This window comes from Heliangelus exortis, chromosome 1 (assembly GCF_036169615.1).
Source record: "Heliangelus exortis chromosome 1, bHelExo1.hap1, whole genome shotgun sequence".
NCBI lineage: Eukaryota > Metazoa > Chordata > Aves > Apodiformes > Trochilidae > Heliangelus > Heliangelus exortis.
Window position 1 is genome coordinate 184,842,356 of NC_092422.1, and position 24,591 is coordinate 184,866,946.

The 24,591-nt window shown below is 37.7% G+C and overlaps 1 protein-coding gene across 4 annotated transcripts in view; it reads left to right on the top strand.

Annotated features, from left to right (window-relative positions):
- RELN (reelin) overlaps positions 1 to 24,591 on the top strand; it is a 272,014-nt gene that overhangs the window by 171,018 nt on the left and 76,405 nt on the right. For all 4 annotated transcript variants that reach the window (XM_071733981.1, XM_071733980.1, XM_071733983.1 and 1 more), the window contains 9 exons: positions 678 to 886; positions 3,577 to 3,705; positions 4,839 to 4,948; positions 7,721 to 7,787; positions 8,705 to 8,938; positions 9,518 to 9,679; positions 13,955 to 14,191; positions 19,937 to 20,129; positions 22,723 to 22,835. In XM_071733981.1, the coding sequence (XP_071590082.1) occupies positions 678 to 886; positions 3,577 to 3,705; positions 4,839 to 4,948; positions 7,721 to 7,787; positions 8,705 to 8,938; positions 9,518 to 9,679; positions 13,955 to 14,191; positions 19,937 to 20,129; positions 22,723 to 22,835 (1,454 nt within the window). The remainder of the gene's footprint in view (positions 1 to 677; positions 887 to 3,576; positions 3,706 to 4,838; positions 4,949 to 7,720; positions 7,788 to 8,704; positions 8,939 to 9,517; positions 9,680 to 13,954; positions 14,192 to 19,936; positions 20,130 to 22,722; positions 22,836 to 24,591) is intronic.

The window sequence follows — 24,591 nt, forward strand, 5'->3', positions numbered from 1 at the left end:
TAAGGAAACTGTAATTGTAAAATAATAAAAAATTAATTGGGGAACTCAGGGAGAGATAGGATCTGAATTACACTGAATTCATTGTGGAGTTTTTTTTAAAACAAGCAGTTTTAAAGCTGACATCCTCTTTTGACATAATAAAGATCTAATTACGTCGCTTTAGGACAAAGGCTAAGTTTTATAAAGCAATGCTTTCATTTATTTCCACAACATAACATCCTCCCTACAGATGCCTGTGAACTCACACTGTTACTCCATTCTCACGTATTCACACCAGACATGCCTTTACCCCGTGTTTGCTTCTGTGAGCTGAAAGGCTGCAGAACAAGTAGCATCTTCCATTAACAATGGAGCTCTTAAAATAGAGTTTTGCAGAACACAGAAGGCACAGTCTTTCATACAGCATCTTTATAACCAAAGGAATTGATTCCACTAAGGTGATGAGCAGCACTCATATCCTGAGTGTTAACAACTATGCACATAGTAAAAAATGTTTTTATTTGGGATCTTCTGTGGAAAAAGGTGGCTAAAAACAGTTAACAGAAATGAAGCGAGCAGGGAGAAAAGCGAGTGTTTGGTTCATCACATTTAAAGCCTCCTTTCTGTTTTAAATAGTACCTTGTGACCTTTCTCTAATGTTATTTTTTCATTTAAGCCTGATTTAATTTCTTTTAAAGGTTCCATCTTGGGTTTCTGTTGTCATTAGTCCGGAGCTGCAGACTCCAGCAACCAAGTTTTGCCTAAAGCAGAAGAGTCACCAAGGCCACAACAGGAATGTCTGGGCTGTGGATTACTTCCACATCCTTCCAGTGCTCCCTTCCTCAGTGACTCACATGATCCAGTTTTCCATCAATTTGGGTTGTGGAACTTACCAGCCTGGTAACAGGTACAACAGTTTTCTCCTTTGACTATCAGCTTTCTAGAATATTTTGGTTTATATCATCTGTATGAGTATTTGGGGTTTTTTTCTCAGAAAGAATTAAGCCAGTTAATAATGCCCAACATCAACTTCTCAAAGATGGTGCTTCCTCTATTTCCTACAGGCCCAAGTTTCCATATCTCACATGCAATAAGGAGTCTGTTAAATAGCTTTCCAAGTCAAAACTGCTTTTCTTAATCGAATATTCTGAAATATGCTCATTATTTCAGAGCAGTTTTTGCTCCCTTTTGTAATGGATATCAATTTTTCCTCTATGTAAGGGGGGGAAGTTTAAAGGCAGCAGCAGAAACCCTCCCTGCTGACCTCACAGTGATTGCTGATGCCACAAAAATATCTAATTTTGTAAGACTGGTGATGAATGGCCCTTATCTTGACAATCCTCACTATGAGGACCTCACTGCCTGTACACTGACCACTGAGCTCTTTTGCTGGCTTCACTTCTTGGAAATGTTTAACATTATTATTTCTATGGAGTTAGGGGAGAGGGAAAAGGAAAAAAGGGAGACATTTGCTGTTCCATATATTGGAAATGCTGGTTGGAAGAGACCTTCATAGGTCACCTAGTGAAATCTGCTGCTGCAGGTGGGATTATTAACAGCATGCAGTAGGTCAGCCACTGCTTTGCCTGTCCCTCTGGACTTGGGTGGACACTGTGCTACTTCTCTGGGTGACCTGCTCAAGTGAGAAATTGTTTCTTAATGTGCAGTTTGGCTTTGGAACTGTGCAGTCCAAAGCTCTGAATCCATGTCTTTATGGCCATTGCCCTTTCTACTGTGTCTGGCATCAAGAGTTTAAAGTAGGAGACTGTAAATGCTTTCATATCCATGTCCCATGGGATCTGTTTTCAACTGGAAAAAGCTGCATTAGCTCTGACAGTCCTGGATGCCATGCAGGGCAGTAAATTCAAAGGGAAGCAAAAATAATGGCATTGCACTTATACTTGATAGGAAGGGAAGGCAGCAACAGTTTTTGAACGTGGAAAGGGAAACTTTTGCCTGTAAGCACTCCTGGCAAGTAAACATGTGTTATATAAAATCCCTGTCTCAGTCTGTTATCTGATAAGGATTAGTATTTATTTTGAAAGATTAATATTTTTCCTTTATATAAACTATTTCTGAAGTAAGAGTGAGCTTCTTCATAACACAAGAAACACTAGGTCCCCATTATCCCTATTTGTATTTCCCAATGAAGCAGCAGTTCCTACCTCCTGGGCTACAACATTATTCATAATGCTTTCATTACTGCAAATGTGAGAGACTCACACTGCATATATGCACTAAATACGACTCTCCAAGGTATCAGTGCAGTTAAGTCTGAAATAAATTAGTCAAAACCTCCACAAAGTGTTTTAATACACACTTACTGTATCACAGTGATGGAACATTTAAATAAAGTAATATTTTCAGCAAATCATAATGAAAAGGAATAGTTATAATCCAATAATTTAGTATTGAGGGGATGAATTATGACTTGTAATGTTCATTTGACATGACTTAAAATAAAGCAGAATATTACAAGCTAATTGTATGGAGAAAATTATAAGAGTATCTCAGTAAATTACTAAAACCTTAATAAATCAAGCACTTCCTGCATTATGTTTTTATGGTTCTCAAAATGCAAAATATAAAGATTTCCTTAAATTCCTATGTTATAAGCCTTGTGTTTTTTTAAAATATGTAGTGAAACAGGGGGGGGAAAGATTCTAGCAACAGCTTTTTGAAAACTGAACTTGTCAATGACCTTTTGGGAGAATGGGCTTAATAGCTTCTTGTCATAGGCTCTGTGGATGGTCACAATGAGTTTTCAGTTCTCTTACGTCACTGCATGCATATGAATGGTTTTGTTTACTGATATTCTATGAAAACAGAGAACAGCAGCCTTTTCCCAAGAAAATCTGGAATTTTAACGTGCAGGTATGTCACAAAATTCTCAACAGTTCACCACTGTGTACTCCAGCCTCTGTGAGGAGGAAGCCTCCAGAGTTGTCTGTGCTCAGGCTGCCCCAGGGGCTCTCTGCAGGGTGCCCTTCCCCCAGTCCCCTACACCCTCTTGCAGTCCTTGGTAGGGGCTCAACAATTTCACTGTTCCATAGTGCTTTTCTGATCTCCTGATAATGGAGAAGGTAGGAGACTGAGGAGTACAATAAAGTTAGTATTTGTTGGAAATGGAAGGGAAGAGACAGCCAGTGAATGAATAACTCATGGTCTTAGCACCTTCTGCAGATGTAATGCTTAGCACCTGGTGGTTACAAGTGTCCTGTGCTCACATGATGCTGTCTACTTCTGATGAGTCCAAGTTCTCTCCTCGTTACTGGTGAAACCACATCTAGCTGAAAATAACATCAGCTCTTTTAGCAGCAGCAGTATAAAAACACTGGCCAGACGGTGGCCAAACAAGGACTAGGTGTTCAGACAGCCCTGAGTCTCAGTACACTTTTGGTTTTCAAACAATCAGATTTGTTTCATGCTTGTATTTTCAGGGGTTTTGTTGTATTCACAGTCTGCTTAACATTATTTCACGTTTCAGCTACAAGTCATAGCAGGTTTGGTGGGTTCTTGGTGTTGGTACTTCTATACCCATATATATTCCAGGTAGGCTCACAGTGTCTTTCTCTTTTCTCTCCACTGTGTTATCAGCATCAGCTTGGAGTTTTCAACCAACCACGGTCGCTCTTGGTCACTGCTCCACACCGAGTGCTTGCCTGAGATCTGTGCTGGGCCTCACCTCCCCCACAGCACCGTCTACGCCTCTGAAAATTACAGCGGGTGAGAGTGTTCTCTGCAAAGCTGAGATGCAAGATGAGAGAAATGAGTTATAGGTGACAGAAGGCAGCACCAAAGCACACAACCCTGTGTCATCTTTCATTTTTGACTAGCTGAGGACAGCAGGGGAGGAGTGTTCTGATCTCCCTGGCTGCCCAGTAATGAAATTTAAAATATATCAGGTTGCTTCTGTAGTATAGTATTATTTTTCTGATGCTAAAGGTAAATTGCAGGAAAAAAACCCAAAGAACTGTGGACAACATGCTGGTAATTAAAAAAAAAAAAATAATTACATGTTGTCAAAGCCACAAAAGTTTCTTCTTAGGCAGAGAAGCCATTAGTAAAAGCTGTATGTACATCCTCAGACACCATTACTCACTTGGAATCCCATTATTAGGTTACAAGGGAGGACATCCTCTCTGCTTCTGCTGATGGAGACAGCTATTGGTGTCACTTTCTTATATCAGCCCTTATCTCTGACACTGTTTTGACCATAAAATAAACTGTGACATTTTGTTGCACAGTGCAAATCCCATGCCCCTCTCTCCATTGGTATTCCAGCTTCCACAGACACTTCAGAGCAGCAGGAATGACCATAAGAAGAGAGCGTAGTTTAAACAATGACCCCCATTTCTGTAACATTTCACAGGAACCATTTGCTCAGGTGTGTGTAGGAAGCGTAGGCACTGTGGGTGAGAATGATGGCCCAGACCACCACAGGTCAAATCCTCTGTGGCCCTCCTCTTACTTCCAAGGGTTTCCACCAAAGAAAGCTCAGTTGTAAGGAAAGGTGGAATTCAGTATTCAATTTATGCATATTCACTGTGATGGACTTGCTATAGTGAAGCAGGTTAAAAACTTTGCTGACTTCATATTTGCATATAGGGGGACAAATAGCTGGATTTTGTAATGCAATAATTAACATTCATATAGTGTATGAAAATATCATGGGCCACGTTATTATTTTTCATTTGGATTTTCTAAAGCTGCAGTAACTTCACTGCTTCATTTGAGTAGATTTTAGAATTTAAAATTCTCATAAAACTTCCAGTATAAATAAACACATCTGCAAAACATTGCTGTCACTTAACATTTACCAGTGTAAAACATTAGTGTTTGTGTTGCATGTATTTCAGGTGGAACCGAATAACTGTTCCCCTTCCCAATGCGGCACTAACAAGCAGCACCAGGATTCGATGGAGACAAACAGGACCAATCCTTGGAAATATGTGGGCAATTGATAATAGTTAGTATTCTTTTCCATGATCATGATCCTTAAGAGCAAATTTTTATTGTTGCTTCAAGTAAATGCAGTTTCCAGAATCACAGGCCAAAGGATTTTCAATTTGTTAAATTCCTTTTCTTCATATCTGCACTTGGTAACAGGTGCATTTTGCAGCTAGAGGGGAGTTCTGCATTTGGAAAGACAATAGCCTGGTAAATTTTTTTTTTCTTTAATTGAATGCTTTCCAGAAAAAGATACTGGTGACAAGAGCTTAATATAACATTTCCTCTGACTACTTACTCCTGATTACATAAATAGGTACCATACTACACTATTAAGGACAAGTACAAGTCCAGCATCTGGCATGTATTTTTCCTTCTGAACATAGAAGACCATCATAAAGCAATGCCACTACCAAACACTGACAGAACTTATATATTAATTACAATATCTTCAGGGGGAAAGTACCATCTGTTTCAGGGAACTGTTCTTTTAGGAAATTATTTTTACCTACCTGTTTTTTAAATGGATATGAATAACTGGAAAGAACTTACATTGACTCATATAATTATATAATATATTATATAATACTTAGTGTGTAGGATAACTGCGGCCAGTGTTGAAAGAAAATACTTTAAAGCACGGACAAAATACTTAGGAACACAGAATAAAATAGATGCGTAGTATGAAATACAGAAATATATATGATTGAAAGGGGCAACTATGAAAAGGTGCAAATGTTTTAGCTTTGTTCATTAGCCTTAGCTGTTTCAGGATTAAGTAAGCTAAAACCAGATTTTTTTTACGATATTTGAGAAGTATGTAATTTAAGCATTTACAGTGTTATAAATAGAATGTGACATTTTGTAGTAGGCTAGATACAGAGCCTGGGAATGGTAAATAGTTACATTTTGCTAAATTCTTAAAATAGATCACTGCCTAGTTTTTAAAAAGAAATTCTTGATTCTGCCTTGATAATTTAATGCTACAAATGAAAGTTTTTCACTAAAATGATGGGAAGTTGTATCATCTTTACAGTCCATATAGAATAGTCATGCTTGTCTTCAGAGGTGATGATTTACATCAAAAAGAAAATAAAATGATTGGGGAAAAATAGGTATAGATACATAAGAAACTGTCTGTGAGTATCTGCGAGTATCTGCAAAGTTAAGTTGCTACCTAACAGAATGCAGACTGGTAGAGTTGGAAATGCTTACAGAAATTCACAGAAATAAGAGTTAGATAAAATCAGTGCAAAGATCTGAATCCTTTACAATGGATCAAAACAACAATATTTTGAAAATTAATGGACAATTCATATATCTGCACAACTTTTGCTTGTAAACTGAAACAGTTTCATCCAAGGATGTTACACACTCCACTCTGTACCATTTTTACCAACCATCTGCCTAAAAATTGCCTACTCTGAAATTTCTCTGAAGTGTAGAACCATGACTTGTGAATCAAGTCTTAAAGGTGAATGTGTTTATGAGGCTTTGCATGCCTCCTCTTTTAGATACTAGAGGAACAGAAGCTTTTCACTGCAGTATTGTAGGGAAGAACTTACAAATATTGACAAGCAACTCAAATTCTTGAAGAGAGGAAGATTCAGCACTCTGACTTTTAGCTTCACAACTGTTTCTTATGTGAATTAAGTTTTAAATGAAATCTGGAATCTGGCCATCTTTTAGGAACACTGGAAAACTGCCAATTTTTGTAAAGCTTTTTTCATTTTGAATGGCATAATTTCATCTTTAACCTTTCTACTTTTACCACCCCCTCAAAAAGACCTTGAAAGAGCCAAATAAATCAAAGAGACAGAACAGAATTTTTGCACCCTGAAAAGTGAGAAAATCTAGAAATCACGTGAAATCTGATGGGAAGTTAGTTACAGGGAGTGGTTAACAGGGATTTAGAGCACGTCTGTCGGGGCATAGTGACACACTGCTCTGATGGGCAGCATCATAAATCTAAAAGCAGGCATTAGTACTACTTGTTACAAGTTCCTTCAAATTGGTGTGTATTTGGATCAGCTCCCAGAAGTCACAGTGCAAGTTAAGCCATAGGCATCCTTCAACAGAAAAGATGGCACTGATATTGAAAGAAAATTGTTCCCAAGTTATTACTTTGGGCTACGCACAGAGTGGTGTATTTGGGCTATACCCAGATGAATGCTTTTCTTTATAGGAGTGCAGTGAGATACAGATTATACTGAGATTTGCTCATCTTTCCATCCTTCGTATTTTTCACAAAATATCAACACTGTTGAGTAGGAGCCATTAGAGTAAGGAGGCAAAAGAGTAAAACAAGTTTGGACTATTTTTGAGTTTGTATTATTTGGAGTTTTATTCCATTTGAAACAATCGGTGAGTGTATTTAGTAGTTACTCAATACATACCAAAGTGTACTCTAATGCCAGTAAGTCCAGAGAGCTTAAGTATGTGGATTTCAGTGGCAGAAGCAGCAATACATTTTAAAAGTCTACAAGACTGCTATTGGAATGTATAGTATATACATTGGATTACATCTCTGAAATAAGATGGGGAAGAGGAAACACAAGAAAATGATCAGTGCATTGCAGATTTCTGATCTCATTCGCAGTCTTGAAAAAATCAGGTACATTATTTGAAACATCACTGGTGTCTCAAACTGCAGGCAGACATTAGCCATTAAATAATGAACTATCCCTGGCTATCCTTAACACAGATCAGATCTGTCTACTTTATTGTACTTGTTACATTCTGTTTATCACTTAACATAATGCTTCATTTAACTGATTTTTCTTCTCTGCAGTTTATATTGGTCCATCTTGCCTCAAATTCTGCTCAGGGCGAGGACAGTGTACAAGAAACGGCTGCAAGTAAGAGTTGTAATTCAGTACTTTTATTCACTTTCTGTCACATAGTTCACTTGATGGTCTGAAAGTTGAAGTGTTTTTCATTTCAGCTCTTGCTTTTGGAGATGACTAGATATAAAACTACCATCACCCCCAGAATGCACAGAGCTCACTGGAGAGCTGAAGATCAATCTTTCTAAACAGCAAGATTTTTTTTTTTTCCTATAATTTTATTTTTGTAGGAAGTCTAAATTCCTGTTCACCTTCAGATGTGCTACAGGGCACTCTGCAATGTCAGTGATGCATGCTTTGTACTGGTTTTAGAAATGAGATTTGTGACTGTATCACTTCTATGTTCGATTTTGGGAAAGAATCAACATTTTCATAGTTTCAAAATCCTATTGAGCCTAAGGGACCTCGAAGACAGAAGGTCAGCTTTTTCTGAAAGTCTGGCCTGTTATTATTCCAGCCCAGAGAGTAAAGGTATTTACTCAAAATTAGTATGCACGTTCAATATGTTGTAACTATTTTTAGGTATTAACAAGAGTGTAACCCACAAGTTCTGATACTCAGTTTCCTGTAATCACATCTGACATGCTACAGATAAAAGTAAATTAAGAATTTTATATATGAATAACTGCAAGTTATGTCAGCATTATTTGTATTCCAAATCTGAATTAAAATATTTCTGTATTGCCTGTTAGATGTAGATCAGAGGGTTGTTCATAACAATTATTTTTTTAAATAACAGTAAGTACTAGCTAAAAGAAAGCCATTGGCTATGCAGTACCTAAACAAAGTTTAAAGAGATTCTTGGTCCTTAGATTTGAGAAGCATCTTCTGTTCATGAATATCTGCAGCTGCTATGTTGGCTTGCTAGCCAGCCACCCAAAGGAGAAGGTGAATCCTTAATTACATGTTTCAATCTTCCTCACCCCCAGGTGTGACCCTGGCTTCTCAGGGCCAGCATGTGAGATGGCGTCACAGACCTTCCCTGTCTTCATCTCTGAGAGCTTTGCCAGCTCCCGTCTCTCCTCCTACCACAATTTTTACTCCATCAGAGGGGCTGAAGTCAGCTTTGGCTGTGGGGTCCTGGCCAGTGGCAAAGCTCTGGTCTTCAACAAGGATGGAAGGCGCCAGCTGATCACCTCCTTCCTTGACAGCTCCCAGTCCAGGTGAGAGAGAGGGGGAAGTAACATGAGGCTGAGAAATTGGAAACCCCTCCCCTTCCAGCTACAACCTTGTATGTTATTAAGCTGATTATTTTAGCAGGGAAAAGTTTTTTTAAAAACTCCTACTCCCCTATTTAGTGGTGATTTCATAGCTTTGCCTTTTTATCTCCTGCTTTGTAAACAACAGAGCCCAAAACAGACTGGAGGGAAGTTATTGTACAGCTCGGATGGAAAATACCAAATGTTAATATCAAACCTGAGTGTCAAAGCCAAGTGCTAATTAATTATTTATAAGGTTATGTTTATTTGACAGCTTGTGGCAGTTGATTAGATCCATTCACTATCTCTGCCTCCCCATCAGTGCCTAATAAATAATTAAATGCTGCAATGATTGGCATTTTTTAACTATATGGTGCCATATCGCATTATTTGACAGTAAAAACAAATATAAAATAACTGATATTTATCAAAATTTGTCTAGATTGAGAAGATCTGAAAAAAACCAGGTTGGGAGGAAAAAAAAAAAACAAACAACCACTATGCACCTGGCACCCTATTAATAGTTGTGTAATTCTGATCCAGGTTCCTGCAGTTCACGCTACGCCTGGGCAGCAAGTCAGTGCTGAGTACCTGCAAAGCCCCCGACCAGCCCGGGGAGGGAGTGCTGCTGCACTACTCCTACAACAACGGGATTACCTGGAAATTACTGGAGCACTACTCTTATCTCAACTACCACGAGCCAAGGTATATGCATAAATATTTACAAGGAGTAAATATTACATGCAGTTAATGCTGGTAGTGGTAGGCACTGCAGTGCAGAGAATATCTGCCCACATGGTGTGGGGTTGAAGATCTTGTACTGCACACTGAAAGTTACCACTTTTCCTTAAAAATCTGCAGCTGTTCTGGGCACTTCCCATTTTTGCCTGCTTCTATAAAAATGAACACATGCATTTAATGGCCTCTGAGTCTCAGGTGATGTGACAGTACGAGCTGAGGGAGTGCAGAATGAGCAGGAAAAAACGTACTTGTGGGATATAGGGGCATGTCTCACCCCATGACAGCAGCTACTTGTAAAGATAAATTAGCATAAATAATTTGTAGCTCTCAAGTCATAGATACCTTCACTGCACCATCCTCTGAGATTAGGAGTTTACAGGCAGCATGGGACAGCCGAGACAAAATCTGATCATGAGGGTCTCTCCAGGTCAACAGGGAAATTGTGCCTGTGATGAAGGGGATTACTGAACTTTGTGCCTGTGGGCTAGACTCTGTGCCCTGGGAGGTCCTGCCATTGATAGTGCCTCTGAATTGTGCAAATCACAAAGAAGCTGAACAAAGAGCTATCTCATCTAGCAGGAGCTGTACTTCATATCAGATTAGAAAGGTATCTGAGTTTTTTAAAGAAGGCATTACTTACTGTTACATTTGTGAGACCACCCAGCAATTTTAATAAAGCACTTGCAGAATCAGGAGTCTCCACAAGCACACCTGCAAGCCCTGAGCAGTCAAGGCTGGCTCTCTGCAAACCCACTCAAACCTGGAAGCATCCACTTTCACAGAGTGCTGCAGCAGAGACAATAAATCTGGATGAAAGTAGATGTGCTGTGAGGGGGCATACAGGAGGCAGAGCCAGTGGTAACATCATGAGTCCCATCCCAACTGTTCTATACCTGCCCAAGGGTGGCTTTGTCCTGTGTCCTCTGCTCTGCTCCTCCATCCAGTTCCAGGATAACGCGTGAGTCAGCCCCAGGGGTGGAATTATTGGTCCATCTGCAAGTCACTTTAGCTACATATAACTTTCATTATTTACATATATTGAACTCAATACAAAATTACAACATACAGAAGATGTTTAAGAATATTCTAAGGGAAATAAGACTTCAATATTAAATGTTTTTTCTGGGATAGCTGTATTTGTTAGAAGTATACTGCATGTGGGCTTTAAATTCTGAAGTTTCAAATGTTTCCAAAGGAAAGGAGCCTACAAACTGAAACTCTCATAAGCCTTCAAAATTTCCTTTCCTTATTATAGTTATATATATATTTTTTATATGGCCTTGTTTCTAATTCTTGGACTCAAGATTACAGCTTTAGGAATTTCCCTAGAGGTTTTTAATATATAGCACTATGAAATTTTTATAACAAAAAGGAAAATACACATTCTGGTGACTGATTTCAATGAAGTTTAGGATGTGAATGTAGTGAATTATACTGATGCTAGAGACTTACTTTGTTTTTTGAGATGAAATATCAAGTTTCTGTTGTTCTGACAAATAGCTAAGAATAACATATACAGGTTAGAAAGGTTTTGCCATGGGATATGTATACACCACTCTGGGCAAATAGAAGAGCAATAGACAGACAAACCTGAAGACAATGCTGGCAATAATTATGATGAAGAACATGAAGAAAGGTTCACCTTTTCGTATTATGTTGTCTGAAAATATCAGCATTTTTGGTAACATAGATGGACTGCTGCAAAGTTTGGCAATCAATCTGTATCCAGAAATTTAATTAATCTTCAGTCATACAAAAAATAATTACACATTTAATGTTCTGCTGAAAAGGTGCATTTAATCTGCTAACATTTGACAGCTGCATTTTTCTTCTGAGCAGAACAGCAGTGGCTTTTCACTATTAGGTATGCGCATAGCTTGAAAGAGTGAGATCAGAGCAAAGGTCTCCCAGCTGGTTTTTAAGAAATCTAATGGTAGCTGGTAATGTTAGTATGAACACTTTTCTTTTCTGCAGCAGAAAAGTCATTAGCAAGAATCTCCCTCCCTCTCCATCAATCTCCAGCAAATCAAAGCCAGACAGGACATGCTGTTATAACTGGAGATGTAGTCAGGTTCTGCATACTAACATATGTGCCATATACGGTGGTTTGCACTAACATTTTAAAATTATGTTTGCTTAATCCCCCAGGATGATAAAATATTTAACACATGTTAAAATAAATTTAACATCCAATAGGTGTATTAGTGGTATATGCCATGATTTAGAATTTTCTGTAAATTACTGTCAGTAAAAATTAGTGTCCACGTGGCTGAGTTTATGTGAAGTGAGAATAAAAGGGAAGATGCAGGCATCAGAGACAGCCACCAGCAGAGAAATGCACCCAGGATTATAGCAGGGCATTAGCTCACACAAGTGCCAAGTGCTTCACTGCATATGCTGGATGCAGTGCTCCTACTGGCTAGGGTAGAGGTTTTCCTCAGGTTCGCCCTGCTGAGTCATGGAAGAAAAAGCTATCGGTATGTTTTAGTATCAGGAGCAATTTAGTATCATTGTGCCTTTAAAAATTGACCCCAAAAGTTGTAGAGTTGATGCTCATTAGGGAACTCTTGGTAGAAAGAAAGACCTTGTTGTTTATTCATGTGCAAGTGAGTAACGGGGATTGGTCTTTTCTGTTAGAAGAGTATGAAGTTGTTCAAGCATGTTGAGCAGAAAAATAAATGTATCTGCCATACATCAAGTGTATGCACTGCTGATCCTTTGCATGGAAACACAGCAGCCATAGCCTCTGGCTGTCCCTTGATGCTGCTCTCTTCAGCCTGAGACCAGCAGAATGCACCTCCTAGGAGCACCAAACAGGACTTTTTGAGTACTTTCCACTTGTTTAGCCAAGCTGATTGATTTTTTCTTACAAATGGCTTGATGTATTCTTCCTTAAAATCAATGTGACATTAAACAGCAACATTATACATTTACTATTTGCAAGGATGTTTTAGCAAGTCATTTTTAAGAATGTAGTTTTGCACTGAGTGCTACAGGTGCAAGACTGCTTCATACACATGGAACAAAGCATTAAACCAGGAAGCTTAGAAAACCTTAAATCTGAAATGAACTTTGGTTCTAAAGTATAAACTGATGTTTCCAGTTTACCTGATTTTTCATTTTATCCACATTTTCTCTAAGAAAGCTGTCTCTTCTTCCACTGTAGTCTGTTGTAGCACCAAAGACTTTTGAACTGAAGCCACACAACGAATATTTCATAAAGGACTCATGAAATAGTCTCTGCAGTATTATCCTCCAGTACTTCAGATGTTTTTAAACAGTGCAAGCTGACTATCAGGCATTTGTCAGAACTACTGCTGAGAAAAGTAAAATTGCAAGGAAGAAAATTTGTTCTATCTTGGCCCAAAGCAGGACAGGAATAATGAAAAATAGCAGCTACATGATGAATGTCCCTTTTGCCAGTCTGTTTCACAGCTCGTGTACATTGCATCAGGCACTATGATCCTGGTGATTTATGCAGGTTTCAAGAAGCTGTGGTTGCAGTGGCAATTAGTGCATGTTTCCTGCTGCTGGATACTACAGTTGCTCTTGGAAATTAGGTATTACTCTTAATTTTCTTTGCAGTTTGTCTATTTTAGGTTTGTTGACATAGCTGCCATGACAAATCAGATGACCTTGCATACCAGGAGAAGTGCCTGGGACTCACCTTCAGTTGCATCTTTATGCAACTACAGAAGAAAAGTGTGTGTCGTAAGACTGCACATAATCACATTGTCTGATGGGTGAACCTTTTCCCCTTTGAATTTAGAGGGATGTGTGGTCAAAGAAATGAGCACAGATGTTGAGAAGATGCATCACTTCACATCAGGATAAAATACACAGAGTCTGAAAAAGTATAACAGGAATTTATAAATCTTTGTCAGCTGATCATCCCTTTGGCAGTTGAAGCCCCAGGCCTACAGTTGGCATTCAGTTTTCTGGTGGCAGGCAAGATCAACTGTAAAATTTAGAGAGAGCTCCACAGTGGCAGCAGAATTGACAGAATTCATGACCATTGCACATGGCTGTCTTTTAATGAATACATTCAGTTCCACAAGAACTAATGATTCCCTTGTTGCTGTGACTGGTAGAGTCTATACCAGTAGATGCTAAGGTATTTGTGGGCTAAATTTAACCCATGATGTTTAGGGTCAGTGAGGAAAAAACCCATAAAATACATCACCATGGAATTACTATGCTTGGCAAAACTTTGAATAATAATTTTATTCTGTTTTCTAGAATAATTTCAGTGGAGCTGCCTGAAGATGCAAGACAGGTTGGCATTCAGTTCAGGTGGTGGCAACCGTATCACTCTTCTCAAGGGGAAGATGTGTGGGCAATTGATGAAATCATCATGACCTCTGTGCTTTTCAATAGCATCAGTTTGGACTTCACCAACCTTGTTGAAGTCACCCAGTCTCTGGGATTCTACCTGGGAAATGTTCAGCCCTACTGTGAACATGACTGGACTCTTTGGTGAGAAACACATAGTCATTTCTGTTCTACTTTTGTTTTCCTTGTGTACTTATCCTGTTAAGAACCAAGTGGTTTCTGCAAATGAGTCTTTCTGGCAGCTATTCAGAGTAATTGTGTCTCATTCTCATGTTATGGACAAAAATAAGGTCACTAATCTAATTGCAATTAGCAATAAGTTTTTACACCCCATTGCACAGAGATTTATCTTTAGTGGTAAGTTTGAATGTTGCATTCTTTCCCCACAAAATAAAGAATTTCTTAAAAGAAACAATATAGAAATTTTTCATAATATTTATATAAAACCCAGTAAGGTAATAAGAGTATACAGGTTATGAAATTATCTGTTCAAATATTCTGACTTAATGTTTTGTAAGTGATGCTCAGATCTGTTTACATAGCCATTAGATTGCACTCCTAAAAAGAAAGGCAGCAAGATGTTGTAGGATGGTGTTAGCCATTTGTAGTTATGTTGCCTGGTATTACATCCATTAGTCATTTATACTGTGATCAGCATTGTGACATGTTGCAACTATGTCTAAAATGTGCTGTGCATTTAGAATCAAAAGCAAGAAAACATCACCTGCGCTAAAACAAAAACAAAAGAAAAAAAAGCAAGAGAAGGAAAAGAAGTTAAAAACAAAGAGACAAGGAAATTCTGTTAGGATTGTGTAAAAGTAAGCTTTTTTTTAGTAAAACATTAACCTGTTTCACAAAAATTAAATTCTGGAGTACAGAAATGTAAAATTTGGAATTCATACAAGGGAAACTCAATTTAATCTCCATGTTTTGATTAAAATCAAGTAACAGTTTCATGCTAGTCTGATCAACATATAAAACCAGTATGGCTTTAATTGGCATAGATATATTTAGTTGGAGAAAGTACAGTCACAGTAATTATAAAAAGCCTGAAGAAAATATAAATAATTTTAGCATCCCCATGGACACTCGGAGAAACACTGCTGGAATTTTATTAACAAGTATCTCTGAGCAATCTGATTTGACTTTCTGATCATCTGTCAAACTAAAAGGAGTTGGCTTAGCAGTAGGAACAGCACCGAATGTGTTCTAGTGGTGATAATGAGGCGGTAGAAGCACCATTAACCACTTTAATAAGGACAAGAAAGGTACTCGCTGCTCATTAAAATGAAACAACACGTTAGGGCTCAAACTGTTTGCATCTTCTTCATCAAAGAGCTGGAATGAAAGCTCTTTAATGACATTGTTTTCCCTCTGTTCTTCTAAGACCAGTTTATCACGGGGAGGAGGGTAGGTTATTTAAGATAGAAGAGGTTCCTCTGTTTCCCACCTATGACTCTAAATCAGAATCAAAATAATAAACTCTGTGCTAAATTCTCCATCCTATATGTTGGCTGGGATTTGTAGTGCTCAATGACAGTGGAAATATTTAACTTTCCATGCATCAAATAAAAAGTCAAAGCCTTTGAAATATTTCCTTGCTATTTATGTATTTTTCATTATCACTAGAAGACATGAACTCTATCCTTCACTGACCTTGTTTCTCTCAAGGGAAATTTTTAAACTTACACAAAGTCTGTACAAATGGTTGCTAGTTAAATTAATTATTGTTGGCTTTTCCCAGCTGTGAGTCCATTTGGTTCTCATTTTCCAACTCATGGCTTTATATGAGTAGAGTTTGCAGCAGCACTGACACCATCCTCTTGAGAAAAGTCTGACAACTGTTTTTCCATTAGTAGAACTGTGGCAAATACGCTATAAATCATTTTACAGGGTGTCATCCCAAGGCTCCTTTTCAATGAATTACCCTTAATTGTCTATTAGGCCTCCTTTTCTGCCTTGGAATCTAAAATATTTATCCTTAAAACTGAGCAAAACTGATGATTTTTATTTCTGTTGAAGAGGGAGATTGTATCTGGTGATGATTTTTAGAAAAGAGTTTGTTGATATGCATCTGTTTTGAGCAAAGGAGGTTTTTTGAGTGCTTTATAATGGACTATATCTGGAACAGTAATTTGATTTGATTGCAGTTGTCAACATTTTATTCTTATTGGTTCTTATACTTTCTACAAGTGTAATGAGTTCAGATCACTCTTTAGATTATGTGTTTGATGATGTATGTTAATTCATTGCTTCTTCAAAACCCTCATATATATACAAGTTTTTGACTCAAACACTTCCGTGTTACAGAATATTTACAGCCATTTTCTGAAATGCATTTAAGTATTGATAAGGATACTGCAACTCTTAAAAAAATATTAATCTAGACACAAATAAAATAGCTACATATAACTAAACTGTCTTCAGTCAGATTGTGAAATTATGATTTAACTCAACTTAATGGACAATAGAGTCTCCCACTGTCTCTGTATCAGTCTGGGGGAAGCCTACAAAATGGGCTCATAATGAACAGTCCTTATGGAGCAATATAATGCAGTTGTCCAACATCAACTTGATAGTTTATATTTATGAAATGTTTTGTCTTTTAGATTAATTATTACTCTGTAATATATAGAAAGTTTATTTCAGGTAATTGACTTAACTAAAAATATCTTAATATGTTTAGGAATTAGTTAATTAAGTGATATGCTATGATGTAAAAAGACATAAATATCTCCAGCCTTTGATGGGAGCAGAGCTGGATCTGATGTGAGCTTTTGGCCATCACATCAATATTCTTGGTCAGTGCAGCTTTACAAAACCAGCTGCAACCACGTAGCTTTTCAGTATTCCTGAAAGTACCTTGAAAATGTGGTAACTCTGGGGATCCCAAGGCAGTTTGGAGCAGCACAGGTTGGCTGACATTGGCTGTGATATCATTCCCAGAAGTACCAATTAGTTGGCAGTGCTTGGAGGGAGAGTGATTGTTCTGAGGGCACCTATGGGTATTGTGTTCCTGCACCTCTGAAGGTCTAATTATGTACGGCCTGGGAACCAACTCGCAGCTACATATTTATAAAAAAAAATGTACCTTTTTTCATTCTCATTTCTGAAGATTTTTTAGTTAGTTATTGTTATTCCAGGGACATTAGTCTGCCTTTTACAAAACCCAGAAATGTATTCCAGTTATGTGACTCCCAGAACAAACAAAGAAAACATTTGGTATTCCAGCAGAAGAGCACACCCCTAATCACATACACAAGAGAGATGGAAAGTGAAGCAGCAGCAAGTAAGGTGGAGCCCCCACCTTTAATACTACCCTTGTTCAGCTGGAGGCAATTTGTGGATGATGAAGGACTTTATGAACCCATAATGTGTTTTGCTCCCCTTAAAAGAGCTTCTTATGGAGCATCACAAATTGTCTTCATCTCCTCATTAGCTTCCTTTTTTCACATTTCTGCAGTACGCCTTTTAAAGAGCTGTTTTTACTTTAAAATAATGCTTACTGAATGCACTGTGTTCAATATCCAGTGGCTAAGTTATTACATGAAAATGAATACTAAATTTAAAGTGTTTTAATCATGACTTGAATGCCACTAGAAAAATAGATCAGAGTTTAAGATTTTTTTTTCTAATTTTACACCAGTAATATTGAAAGAGGGAATTTTGTGGAGACAAAATGAAACACTCGATTCTTTGATTCTTTGCACCTAGGCTGAGCACCAGGCCTTCACTTTTCTTCCACCACTTTGGGGCAAACAGCTTCTGGGCAGATGTTTCATCAAACTGCTTGGTTTCAATTCCTTCATTCTGTTCAGAGGAGCTTTAGGTAGCTGATGTGTTGTGTTCAGGTGTACAATGCCAAGTCATTTCCCAAATCATTGCTACACGTGCCTGTCAGCTCATGACGCTGCACAAGGCTGACCCATACCTGAAGAGCCTGGTTATTTAATTTCCTACATCAGCCACAAAATTCAAGCTGCATTGTAGAAATTAAAACCAGTCAGACCGAGTCAGCTTTAACTTTTAAATTTGCAGGTTCTTATAATTTAGAAAAGTACAAGATAAAGTTTGCAAGAAAAATGAACTGGGGCACTATCATAATGTATTTCTCTAAGATGCATTCGGTGCTAACAATGAAGCCACGAACTACTGGTTGCCAACTGGACTGCTGATGAGTGTACAATATACCCTTTGCCCACCTTAAAATTATCCTTTCATTGAGAGGAAAAACACTGACAACATTGACTGGTAGAGAGCTAACAGCTGAGATAGTTTCCCAAGGCAACTTACTGGGCCTTCTGGTCCAGGTGTCCATTGCTGTGCCCCAGCAATGAAGGGAATGTCCATCCACAGTGAGTTCATGGTGCTGATTCATGTAGACTGGGTGGTTTCATATGGTGCCAGGAGTTGGATCTTCCTATAGGAAAAGAAATCACAGAGAGCAAGGCCTAAGAGTAAAAAGGAGCCTGGGTCTTAACTTACCCCAAGTAACAGCAATTTGATAATGACAAAATTAATGTCAGCTTTAAGTGATTTATTCTAAAGCTTTAAGGTAGAGTGCTGATATTTATGGCTTAACTGGTCTCTCTGGAAAGGACACTATAGAAAACAGTGTGGGGCAGTGAATTAATTTAAAAGAATGCTAAGTAATGCTGACTTCTGGTCTTAATCCTTACAGTGACTTTGTCATGACCTTGAATTTTACAGGGCTAGAAGCAAATATGTTTCATTGTACAGTATTGAAAGATTAGGACTTCTTACTCAAAATGATAAACTGTAACTAATTTAACCATAAGAGCAACCTTGAACTAGATTGCTCTCTTCATCATCACTAGTTGAAATGTGTCTAGTTGGTTTTGGTTTTTTTTTTTTGCATGAAGATATGCAGTCATTCTCTTTTAAAAAATGCAATAGATGTGTAAAATGGTTCAAATTTAAGGATAGTATTGAAAATGTTGAAGCTGAAAGGACTACAGTATGTCAGAAGATACTAGCTAAACACCTTGAACTAAGGAGAAGGAGGCAATTTTCATTTGATATGAATTTTCTTAAAAACATTCTGCTTTGAAGGATAGTGTGCAGGATTCAAAGTTTAAGTTATTATTATTTCCCCCTTACACATCTCTTGCATTTGTTTTTTTTTTTTCCTTCTGAACAGTGCATAGAAGAAAAAAATCTTCATTTAAATTGAAATAAGCTTTTAATTTCAAACTATGTGTTGTCTTACCATATACGTGGTATCTGGATACCTTTTATCATGTATGAGATTCAGTATGTTCTAGACATGAATACTGAGAAAATTCTCTTCTCCAATACACTAGATAATATAAGTCTTACAAGATCTGAACATCCTGGAGAATAGAAGCTGAGGATAGACCCTATTAGTTCTGAAAGAGTCAAAAGTCAGTGAATGCACTGCATATAGAATCACTTAAAAAATAATAGGATGAAAATTCTGTATAATTAGAATATTTTAAACTAAATGCAGTGTATCTTTACTGTCCAGTGTTTGAATGAAACTACATCTGTAACTGTGGCATGACCGTAGGCAACGGACACTCCGGGGCTTAATTCCCAATTATTTGCTGAGTTTTTTTCTGTGTGTTATCCTTTGCTTAATCCAACTTGATCCTTAATATAAGAACATATAGTAAGAACTAACAGAATAATTCAGTGTTTCCCACTCTGGGATACTTCAAGGCCTTCCTGGTAATGTGCAGAAGTACCAATGGAAAAATGCTTCTGTGTGTGTTCTCTGTGTGTTCCCCTGTGCCTATCTGCAGAACAAAGAAAGAAACGTTGCTATATTTAACCCAGAGCCATTCATAATGTTCTTTTATGAATTATTCTGGGGATAGATCCTGATTCTTTCCTTATATTTCTCAGTTTTACAGGGGATTCCAAGTTAGCTTCTAGCATGCGCTATGTGGAGACCCAGTCGATGCAGATCGGAGCCTCCTACATGATACAGTTCAACTTGGTGATGGGCTGCAGTCAGCCATTTACTCCTCATATGGACAACCAGGTGAAACTGGACTACTCCACCAATCATGGCCTCACGTGGCATCTTGTTCAGGAGGTGAGGCTGGCAGCAAGGACCTTTGTCTTCCATAAACTTCATTTATACTGAGATCATCTGAAATACAGTTGTGGCAGATTGAACAAAGGCAGATGTTTTCCTCATTCCCCTTTCTATAAAGAAATTCTCAGTTGGAATCAGTCAAAATGACTAATAGATGTGTTTAAACTGTGGCTTTGTGGTGTTTGGAAGAAAAGTATCTGAGACTCTAAAACACAAAATGGTGATAAAATCTGAGAACAGAACTTGGGCTCAGTTAGACAGTACTACAGAGTAATGGCCAAGATCTTTCCTGAGCTATTGCTTTGTTTTTCAAAGCAAAATGCATCTACTGTTTCCTGGCATTTAAATGGATAGAAATTCTTTCTGCCCTTGTGTGCAGCCATTTCATAAATGGAAGGGGCATTCCTTCAGGGGATTGTAATGCAGAGCCTTTCATCTCCCATCTCTGGTTCGAACACAGTCCAGGGCCATAATGACCTGCTGTTTCCCTATGTCTGCTAGAAGTGCAAATAGCAGTGTTGGCTGCTATTTCCCTGTGTGGCTCAGCCCTGTCTCAGCACAAACACAATAGCACATTTGGCTATAATTTGTGCTTTTGTTTTCCCTCTTAGATGGCAAGTTGGACTTTCCCTGGCCTCAGGGTGAACTCACCAAGGTTCAGAGGGTGTCAGGGAACTTGTCCTGGTGCCTTTTCACTGCCTGCTCTGTAGGTACACAGAGGGATTTGAATGTCCAGTCCCACATCTTCTATAAGCAATGAAAGCATTGTCCTGTTACTTTTTGCCATGTTGTGTTTTGCCACATTTGATTTGGTGGGCAGAGTAGAGAAATGGCAATAGCTGAATTTTTAAACTTTGTAAATCCAACTAATGCTTTTTCACATTAAATAGAATTTAGAGGAAAGCTATAAATGCTGTATTTCAAATGATGTTTGAGTGTTTTTTATACCTAGTAGGCATCATCAGGGTGTGCAAGAATATTTCCTAGTGGTGGGTGCTTGGGGTTTGTGCTTGCTCTCAATGGAAGATCATTTACCTTCAGATTTAGTGCTCCTTTCCTCTCGCAATGGAACTGAGTTCAGAAAGAGGAACTTGCAGCCAAATGATTTTTCTTACACCGCCCACATTGCTGTGATAAAAGAGTAATAGAGACAGCTATTTGTAGTACATTTCAAGGACATAATCTGGCAAATACACAAAACACTAATTAATTAAAATGTTTGAAAGTTTTGTTTGCTTCACACATACTGATCAGATCCTGGTTTATAAAGATCTTTTAAGGGAGATGAATCGATGAAAAATGTTTGAAAATTGCTGGAAAAGAAACAAAGCTTTTGGAAAACCTACTGAAAAAAAGCCCCCAAAAACCCCAAGCAGAATTAGCTATCAGATTTTCATTTAATATTCTTAAGATAATTGTACAATATGTTTCTCTGTAAAATATTACGTTCTGTGCTTCTTCATATTTAATATATAACTATTGCTTTATATTTTAACTGTATAAACAGTCTTAATTGTTTTAACTACTGTAGAAAATCACTGCTTTATTACTGGTTTTGTGGCAGTAAAAGTAGCTACTTGCATAGGAAAGTTCCTGTCCCAAAGTTCCTCCTTGTGCCTGATGCCCCAGGTGGGATAAGCACAGCAGCCAACAGCAAAAGGCTCTCAGAGATGTGGGTGTAGATGTAGCTAGACAAGGAACACACGGATTGATAATAACATTCAGTTGCTGTATTATTACCTTAATTATTATTACCTTAATAAGACCATAGGACAAAAGTTTTGGGTGATGTTTTGACAATATATAAATAAATAAATGGAACAGTGTAGAAAAATGGAGTAACATGGGAATGGCAGGTCTAGAAAACTGTAAGAAGCTGGAATAGTGGTCTGTCTGATTAGTATAAAAAAGATGTAATGATCAGATGTTTTTAAACGAAAAAAAAGAAAAATTGAGGAAAAGAATTCTATAGGAATCTGAGTTCTGTCTATACTGAAAAATTCACAGAATCAGGAAGGAGGGATTGACACCACTTGCTGTAAGTGTCAAAGGTAATACAGCTGCAGAGTATGGTAAGGGCTCTGGAGGCAACTTCAGTAGACCACAGCTGCATGGCTCCAGCAGTTCCTACTGCTGCTCTCCACTGCAGATGGAGGGAGTGGAGAGAGCCAGCATACCCAGGCAAAGGCTCATACACAGGTCTCTGAAATTACTGCAGTAATAGTCTGGAGGTCACTTTTGTAGACTTATTCAACAGTGGGCTTGTAGACTTACTCTGTAGTCAGCACTAGATGATGGGGTGAGAACAGTAAAAAGAATGGGATAGACATCCTCATGGAGGAAAATAAAAATTTACTAGTCACTCATGCTAAATACATCTCTCTAAATAGGTCATATAGCTTTCTTCTATTCTAAATTGTACTACTGTTAGTTTGCTTATAAATTTTTAGATCATACAAGGATTTTTCTGCTTCTGGGTCTTGCTTCAACATTTGGACCCAGGCAAGCTCCTGGTTCTGTGTGTGTTTAAACCTTCTCTCTCCAGTTCTGTCTCAATGTTAAATATGGTTTTGAAATATTTTTCTTCAAGGAATGTCTTCCAAGTATGCCAAGCTGTCAGGAGTTTACATCAGCAAGTGTTTATCACTCCAGTGAATTTACTCAGTGGAGGAGAATCACTGTCCTTTTACCTCAGAAGACCTGGTAAGCATTTCCGTTTTTTTTTGTTTTTTGTTTTGGTTTGGTTTTTTTGTTGTTGCTGTTGATTGCATGTACTTCATCTACTGTTATATTGCTACAACAGACATAAGTTCCCTGTAGATCATACTCAAGCTGATGGGCAGGGTGCCAGAGTACCAGGGTTGACCCAGTAGGTATTTAAAATAAAATGCTTTCCTTACATCACTAGAGAGTGAAATGTTGGTGAAGTCACCCGAAACTATTGTTAGGATTGTTTTTAATACATACTCTTGACTCTTCTAATAAAGCTCAGGCCTTTTCAAAAATAGCGGTGCTTGTCTTTAAATGGCCAACTGGAGAAAGGCTTTATTTGGATTGTTAATTTTTATTTTGCACATTCTTTATTGTTTACATCTTCAGATGAAAGCCTTGCATAAACAATAAGTAATGATTCATTTCTGGGAATTTTTTACTTCTTGTTCCATGTCTTCAAAAATAGCACTCTCTTCTACAAAAATCAGCATCAAAAATTGTCAAAAGCCCTACTCTATTTATCTTACCATAATCAAACTTGTTTTGCCTGCCTCAACATTTTTATTTATTTAACTGGATCTTTTCTTCCATTATTTATTTTAAAACCTTTATTATAGCATAGAAATAAAAAGTTTACAAAAATCTTAATAAACTTCAGGGCTTCTTTTATTTGAGAATTAAATTATTCCAATTGCAGTTACACCTTGATGTTAGACTTGAATGCATCACAACAATTGCAATTGTTGTGCAATTAAGTTATCATTATATTTCCCTATCCTTAATAATTTTTCTGCACTCTCCTCGGCCTCACCATGAGGTGAGGTGCTTTCTATCAAGCACCCACACTGATACCTTCTTTCAACATACTTGTACATCTTTACTGCATAGATTATATACAGAATTTCATATTTCTAGGCAAGTACTGAATCCTTAAAGAATATCGGGTCAAATAATACCAAGTGGCACAAGTAAGCCTAGGAATAACTGCTGTGTAGTTAGATTAAAATGTACTAAATCTTGCATGCTATTATATGCCACCAGCTGTAAAATTTGTTGCTCACATAGGCACTTAGGAGTTTAAAAAGTAGCTACAATTTTGCAGGATGTATTCCAAAGTAGGCTGTTATTTAAAAAAAATATTTAGAAGATATATACTGTACTCAAAGTTATAACCCTGGGTAGATGATGTTAATACCAGTGCTGTGAGCCTTTTTTGCTTTAGGATCTAATATAATTTTCCTCAGCATATGAGGTGACAGAAGCAAATAATTCTGTTTTAATTTAGGAGACTATGGGGAGAAATCATGATGAAATAATAGTCAGATTCCTGCTTTATGCTGCTCACAAATCACAAATATTTCACACTCTATCTTGTATCTGAAGGGATTCCTGCCTGTTAGCAGAGTTTTGTTTGTAATTAAGGAACAAATTACCAGTGAACATTACTTTGCTTTTCATAAAACACATTTTCTGTATTACTGTGTTGTTACATGGTGTAATCAAGATGGAGAGAAAGGATGGCTGCATGTTCTCCACCAAAAGCAATCTGGCACACCAGGCACAGCTCAGCTGCTTTCCCTCTTTACTCTCACTTCCATCAGCAAGGATCAGACTGAGGACTCAGTCGCTCCTTTGGTTTGAGATTGGAAGGGAATTTCTTTAGTGTATTTTTAAAGGACATTTACAAACCAAAGGCAAGTTTCTGCATTTACAGACCTGGCATCTACTAGTGAATATGTGATGTGCA